The sequence below is a fragment of the Sinocyclocheilus rhinocerous genome, unplaced genomic scaffold (assembly GCF_001515625.1).
Source record: "Sinocyclocheilus rhinocerous isolate Xijiao unplaced genomic scaffold, SAMN03320098_v1.1 scaffold450, whole genome shotgun sequence".
Taxonomy (NCBI): Eukaryota; Metazoa; Chordata; class Actinopteri; order Cypriniformes; family Cyprinidae; genus Sinocyclocheilus; species Sinocyclocheilus rhinocerous.
The window spans coordinates 291,053-298,773 of record NW_015653457.1 but is presented as its reverse complement, the minus strand read 5'-3'; the positions used below and the strand labels follow the sequence as shown (position 1 = coordinate 298,773).

At 38.7% G+C, this 7,721-nt stretch overlaps 2 protein-coding genes across 3 annotated transcripts in view; both read left to right on the top strand.

The window, feature by feature from the left end:
- Positions 1-1,899, top strand: LOC107715693 (platelet glycoprotein V). The gene has a single exon (XM_016521868.1). It carries the CDS (start codon positions 1-3, stop codon positions 1,897-1,899), a length of 1,899 nt encoding a protein of 632 aa, XP_016377354.1.
- A 1,604-nt stretch (positions 1,900-3,503) lies between these two features.
- LOC107715709 (regulator of G-protein signaling 21) overlaps positions 3,504-7,721 on the top strand; it is a 10,007-nt gene continuing 5,789 nt past the window's right edge. Inside the window, exons 1-2 of one of the 2 annotated variants that reach the window (XM_016521885.1) lie at positions 3,504-3,702; positions 3,791-3,877. In XM_016521885.1, coding sequence (XP_016377371.1) covers positions 3,626-3,702; positions 3,791-3,877 — 164 coding nt within the window. In that variant the 5' untranslated portion in view covers positions 3,504-3,625. The remainder of the gene's footprint in view (positions 3,703-3,790; positions 3,878-7,721) is intronic. The other variant, XM_016521886.1, reaches the window with a different exon arrangement.

Here is a 7,721-nt window from a genome sequence, read left to right as displayed (position 1 = left end):
ATGTGGTTCACGTTTGTTCTACTCCAACTTCTGCCTCAGCTCACCCTCAGTGCTCATTGTCCCAACGGGTGCGTTTGTGACATTAGGGGTTCTGCAAAATGCATTGGGGACATCACTTACATACCCCCTCTCGACCCAACAACAACCTTCCTACTCCTGCTAAATAACACAAACATAAAGGTCCTCAAAGACAGAAGTTTCCAGCCGTTCTCTCTTCTGATACGACTGATGATCACGCAGAGCACTCTTGACAACATCCAACCAGAAGCCTTCCATGGTGCTCCACAGCTTCGGTCCATCAAACTGTCATCAAACGCACTCTCTGTCCTCCCACCCAAGGTGTTTAGTGAGCAGAGCAATTTGGAGCAGCTGCAGCTAGATGGTAACCAAATAGCTTCCATTAGTTCAGAACTCTTTGAGGCGATGGTCAACCTAACTGAACTAAATCTGAGCAAGAACCGCCTTTCCCAACTGGACGCTGACGTCTTCCAGAGTTTGACCAAGCTGAATTACCTAAACTTAGCTGATAACCAACTGAGGAACCTCCCGAAGACCCTTTTCCATAACCTCCGGCAGCTCAAATCTCTGGTGCTCTCGTCCAACCAATTGGAGACACTTGAAAGTGGTTCCTTTGACCATTTAAGCAACCTGTTGGTGCTAATGCTACAGAAGAACCAGATCCGAGAGATTCCTCCACGTCTTTTTTGGCACTTGCCATCCCTGCTCACCCTCTCGATGTCGGCCAACCAACTCCGGTTTATTCCATCCGAGAGCTTCTACTACTTGCCCAATCTGACCAAGCTCACCCTCTACAAGAACCCCTTGATATCCCTACCTTACCAGCTAATGGGACACATGCCAAGGCTCCAAGAACTGTACCTTTACGAAACCAATCTATCCACTCTCCCATGGAACCTTTTCGCTAACATGACCAACCTACGAGCTCTCAATTTATACTTCAACAACAAGTTGACCTCCCTGCCAAAGAGCCTCTTCTGTTGCCTGCCCAACCTGAAGAAACTGTCCCTGAAGAACAACAACCTTCGGGAACTGGACCCAGAGCTTTTCTCAAAATTGATTAGCCTTCAAATTCTGATGCTTAATGAGAACAAGCTTGAGTCTCTCCCATCGGCAATCTTTCGCAACACCTTAAGACTAGAAATACTAGCCCTGAACCACAACCATCTGATGTATCTCCCCGGAGATGTTTTTGTACACACAAGGGTGCTAAAGGACCTCTCTCTTAGTGGCAACAAATGGAATTGCGATTGTAGCATTATGGGTATTGCAGAATGGATTCGTGAAAACCCAAAACTAATCAGTGACTTGGACAAAGGAGTAACATGCTATGAACCGTACCGCTTAGAAAACCATCCTCTGCAAACGCTGACTTACGAAGAACTCCATTGTGGTGTTTTCCAGACAACGTTTATTGGTACAAATGCCATTACCACTCCAGTGACACCAAACCCACATTCGTCTACGGCTACAAGCACAACAGCAAGAAATACTGCGACTGCAACTACAAGTACTTTTATAACAGCCACCTCTCTACTTTCTCCTACACCTGATCATATTTACTTGAAACAAGGCAATGGTAACAACAATGATCTGGCGTTCTACGATACAATTGTGCTGGAAAACGAACCTGAAATTGTGCACAACAATCATTACAATGGCTGGGTGTACCTGTGGACTGTCCCGTCGACGGGTCCTTACAGTGGATTCATGATAGCTTTGTACATTGTTCTCTTGGTCACTGGTGTAGTCCTGATTGCGGCCAGCTTATATGCGTTGTTTCAGCTTCATAAGATGATGTGGGTGTTAGGAAAAGTCACTATGGGAGACAATCAGAGACTAATGGCTAGAAGAGTACGAAGCTTCAAAGTCAAACTCTAGAGAAAGCTTAAAAACCTCTTCAGTTATTCTACAGCAAACTGTTATGTATTTTCACCTTATAGTGCATATTGTAATTTGTCAAATTCCACTTCGTATTAATGAGGAATATAAAAGTCTGAGACCACTAATCAAAAGCTTCTATCTTGCATTTTTCAAATTTTATACAACAAATTTTAATACAAATTATGTTCAGCACAGCAACTTTTGTGACAAGTTTTAAAATGTATATAATCATTTTTGTAAGCATTCATTTATACAGCCATTAACAATGAATTTTTGTTTCTTTTCTAATACACGTTTTCATTTCTGCAATTTCCACATTCCAGTGCTTTACAATCACAAAACTGATATGAACACACACCCTTGGTGGTTGCTTGCAAAGTGTAAGACCAAATAAAATGTTTCTGTACCTTGAGAGTGGTTTCTTTGCCATGTATGCCACCTGGTGGTTAAACAATATAGAGCAGAAGCAAAATATGCATATGCGGACATATTTACAATATACCACCCTACTTATTTTCACAAATTATTTTGTTATTTTAGTTATAATTATTATATTCATTTTTTGTTTATTTAAATGATTTATTATTATATTATTTTTTATTTTATTTTTATATGATTCTATTTAAATTATTATATATTTAAATTATATTAAAACAATTGTTAGAGTATGATACTGAAACTGCAGATTATTTTTAAATATGCACAATGTCAACCATTGTTTTTATTTTACAATAAAATTATTGCTTTTATTTTAGATTAGTATAGTATAGTATAGTATTATTATTATTTAGGGGAAAGAGTGAAGTGTGTATTTTTGGATGTTAAAACTTCTTTTAGTGTCACTAGAGGCACAGAAATCTGATACTTCACCTTTAATTATGAGACCAAACCACCCCAATGAAAAGATGTGGCTAAACTCATGTTTGCACATTAGCCTACTATTGCAGCATAGTTAAGCTCACAGCAAACATGTAGCAAGCACTGTTATCAAATTCTTACCACTCCCACATGACTAGCAAAACGCCTCAATGAACGAGCCCAACGTTGATGTTTGGTGTGACTCTGACTCTGAAACTCAAAGAAAGTGGGTGTAGGCTATGCTTCTCTGTGGGCGCGGTCCATCCGCCAAGCGTGAAAACCTGAAGATCTCTGTTACAACATTAACAGGATGTTTCACATCTTTGAAAATGTTTCCAAAATGTTTCACTTGTTTGAAACATCTGAACGACGACTCTCGTACATTAACTACTGGAAAACTGAAATAGGCGTCAAAGTTATAGTCGTGTTCTATAGCTTTCCTTAAATTAAAAATACGGAAGTGAGTAGCCTTACTTTCATCTAAAAAAAAAAAAAAACCCTCAACCGTATAAAACTGAGAAACGTACTATGTCCGTCTCATACACCTCATTCACGGCCTGAATGTTATTCTCTTCAACTGTCGTGCTGTCATAGCAACAAGAGAACCATCGTAACATAATACGTCTCCAATTCAAGAGTAAACTTGTGTGTGAATATGTGTGTTTTATGAGTCAGGGAGATCAGATTAAAGACTTCGCAGTGTCAATGGCATCCAGAGATTTGTGTGAACATGTTCAGGTATGATTAACATCCATGCATCAACATCTGCCTGGCGACCGTATATACAGGCGCAAGATGGGAAAAGTCTGTCAAAAACATGAAACATAGAGGATCATTCTGAATAAATATTTCCCGCCAGCCCACGATGCCTAAAATGCGTTTCTCGAAGATTCGGATCTACGAGTTCAAGGACCTCATTCGGAACAAGAAACAACCAAAAACGTAAATGAATTTTACTCGTCTCTCTGCATTCAAACGTTCTGAATCGACTGAAAGACGGATATTTACTAAAGTGTTTATTTTAATTTAGACTGGATGTTCTGTTGAGCAGGAAAAAGCAGAAAAACAATATCAGATGTGTTTTGATTCAGAAAAATACTGAAGACTCTCATTATCAGTAAGTTTTTGAATTGTTATATACATGTGTATAGAACAATTTCAACACTGAAATCATAATTTCATGGGTACTTTATGCATAAGCAGTCATTTCTAGGCCAGACTGTTTTTGCCTTTACTAGTTCATTCCTTCAGTGTGAAAAAACCCTTACCAAAAAGTAGTATACTTCAAGTTTATTTTAGTAAGTACACTTAAGTAAAGTTCAAGTATATTTTTAAGTATACTTTATGTAGTAAGTATACAAATATCAGTGTACTAGTAGTATACTTGTAAGTGTACTTTCAATACTCCTTGGGACTAAATTGGCCCACTTTCTAGTATATAAAAGTATAATTTTAAGTATACTTTAAGTATAACAGTAGTAAACTTTGAGTACACAACTAGTTTACATCAAAATGTTTAGTTTGTACTGCAACTATACTAAAAGTGAACTTATAGGTATACTGATAGTTTACTAATTAAATACTTGTAGTAACATTTTTAGTACACTTTGAAGTATAGTCTCAGTAAACTACTAGTTTAGTAGTTTTATACTACAAGTATACTCGTAAGTTTTCTTTAAGTGAACTTTACACCATACTTTAAGTATACTACTATGTCCCTATTTAGGTATTAATTTGTATATATTTTGTTACATGAATACCTGAACATACAAAACATCAAAAGAAAGAACAGGGTATCTGCTTGTAAACAAAAACATTTTATTCTAGCTTCATGCATTCTTTTTTACAAACACTTGAATGTGGGTAAGTTTCATAAATAAAAAATAAAGAAATAAACAACATTTTGAACAAAAAGCTGAAAAAAAGACTATGAATTGGATTCAGAATGATAATCAAAACGTAGATAAAGTCGATCAACACCCCAAAGCTTGACAGTTATTATTACCTCTTCATTGGTCGACATTTTATTCCATAACATTACACAGTTTTGATGCTGTTTTATGTCTGATGATCGTGTTAGAATACACGTGGAAGCATCTGTTGTTTCGGTTTCTTCTTCACTTGTGTTTTTTGGAAATTCTGTACAGAAGATGTGTACTAGCGCCCCCTACAGTATAACAATGAAAACACGGATTCTAGGAGCACAATTATAGCTAAAATATATTTAGACTTTTTCTAAGTATAAGTCAAGTATACTTAAATGTCATTTTAAGTATATTTCTGAGAAGTACATAAAGCCCATTTCTGAGAAGTACATAAAAAGTAGACTAAAAGTATACTTTCCTATTTTTAGTTTAAAAGAAGTATACTAATAGCACACTTGACTAAACTTCTTTTTCGTAAGGGCTGCCAGCACACAGAGGAAGTTACGTCAGAATTCCCGTTTCTGTTGACTGAGTGGGCACGACTGTCTGCATACGGTGTATTAACTGCAGAAAACACACCTGGAGAGGCAGATTGTCCATCCACACCCTGGAACGGCCGGCCACCGAACACACAATGCTAATTGGCTATTAGTAGCTCGCAATAAAGCGGTTTTCTCATAAAAGCCTGAGGACCGGGAGCTGTGTGGATGTGTTTATGGGTTACGGGTGTGTATGAACTGAACTCTACCTCGTTGTAAATGGAAGTACAGCAGACGTTTGTTATACTGGCAGTCGTGGGTCGCTCCAGAAGGAGCTGTGGAGGTTGGAGGGGTGAATGAAAACAGCGAGTGTCAGTCAAGCGCTGTGTTGTGGGTCAGTGGCTCTTCAGCCGCTCATGTCTGTGTCAGTGAAGGAGTACGGCTCTACAGCGGCCTTCATGGCCTTTCTACAGCTTCTCTTCCTCTGTCTGTCTCATATACTTCTCTGAGGGTTTATTTTGAGGAGCGTGTGACGCATATAGAGGCTCGAAGTCATTTTTCTCTGTCAACATCACGGCCTCCGTCTCGTACTTGCTGACAAGCTAAAAAATCTGGAATTTTTAAAAAAAAATAATCTATAAGTTCACAAAGAGCTTAAAAGTTTTTTTATATGTAATTTATATTGTTTGTAAATTAAAAGTTGTATAGTAATTGTCAAAATATAATTGCTTGTGTAACGCATTAAGGATATATAAATATTCATGTTAATCTATATAATATATTTATATGAAATAAATATAAATATTAGCAAAAGCTCTGCATTTTGTCTTTAAAGTGCTTTCAAGGTGATGTGCTTTAATTTGGAGCAAGAGATACAGCAGTAGTAGCTTTTATTAATATCATATACAGTGGGTACGGAAAGTATTCAGACCCCCTTAAATTTTTCACTCTTTGTTATATTGCAGCCATTTGCTAAAATCATTTAAGTTAATTTTTTTTCCTCATTAATGTACACACAGCACCCCATATTGACAGAAAAACACAGAATTGTTGACATTTTTGCAGATTAATTAAAAAAGAAAAACTGAAATATCACACGGTCCTAAGTATTCAGACCCTTTGCAGTGACACTCATATATTTAACTCAGGTACTGTCCATTTCTTCTGATCATCCTTCAGATGGTTCTACACCTTCATTTGAGTCAAGCTGTGTTTGATTATACTGATTGGACCTGATTAGGAAAGCCACACACCTGTCTATATAAGACCATACAGCTCACAGTGCATGTCAGAGCAAATGAGAATCATGAGGTCAAAGGAACTGCCTGAAGAGCTCAGAGACAGAATTGTGGCAAGGCACAGATCTGGCCAAGGTTACAAAAAAATTTCTGCTGCACTTAAGGTTCCTAAGAGCACAGTGGCCTCCATAATACTTAAATGGAAGACGTTTGGGACGACCAGAACCCTTCCTAGAGCTGGCCATCCGGCCAAACTGAGCTATCGGGGGAGAAGAGCCTTGGTGAGAGAGGTAAAGAAGAACCCAAAGATCACTGTGGCTGAGCTCCAGAGATGCAGTCGGGAGATGGGAGAAAGTTGTAGAAAGTCAACCATCACTGCAGCCCTCCACCAGTCGGGGCTTTATGGCAGAGTGGCCCGACGGAAGCCTCTCCTCAGTGCAAGACACATGAAAACCCGCATGGAGTTTGCTAAAAAACACCCGAAGGACTCCAAGATGGTGAGAAATAAGATCCTCTGGTCTGATGAGACCAAGATAGAACTTTTTGGCCTTAATTCTAAGCGGTATGTGTGGAGAAAACCAGGCACTGCTCATCACCTGTCCAATACAGTCCCAACAGTGAAGCATGGTGGTGGCAGCATCATGCTGTGGGGGTGTTTTTCAGCTGCAGGGACAGGACGACTGGTTGCAATCGAGGGAAAGATGAATGCGGCCAAGTACAGGGATATCCTGGACGAAAACCTTCTCCAGAGTGCTCAGGACCTCAGACTGGGCCAAAGGTTTACCTTCCAACAAGACAATGACCCTAAGCACACAGCTAAAATAACGAAGGAATGGCTTCACAACAACTCTGTGACTGTTCTTGAATGGCCCAGCCAGAGCCCTGACTTAAACCCAATTGAGCATCTCTGGAGAGACCTAAAAATGGCTGTCCACCAACGTTTACCATCCAACCTGACAGAACTGGAGAGGATCTGCAAGGAGGAATGGCAGAGGATCCCCAAATCCAGGTGTGAAAAACTTGTTGCATCTTTCCCAAAAAGACTCATGGCTGTATTAGATCAAAAGGATGCTTCTACTAAATACTGAGCAAAGGGTCTGAATACTTAGGACCATATGATATTTCAGTTTTTCTTTTTTAATAAATCTGCAAAAATGTCAACAATTCTGTGTTTTTCTGTCAATATGGGATGCTGTGTGTACATTAATGAGGAAAAAAAATTAACTTAAATGATTTTAGCAAATGGCTGCAATATAACAAAGAGTGAAAAATGTAAGGGGGTCTGAATACTTTCCGTACCCACTGTATATATAATAAAA

Excerpts from the sequence above, each read along its gene's own strand:
- LOC107715693 (XM_016521868.1), top strand. The coding sequence starts at position 1 with ATGTGGTTCACGTTTGTTCTACTCCAACTTCTGCCTCAGCTCACCCTC.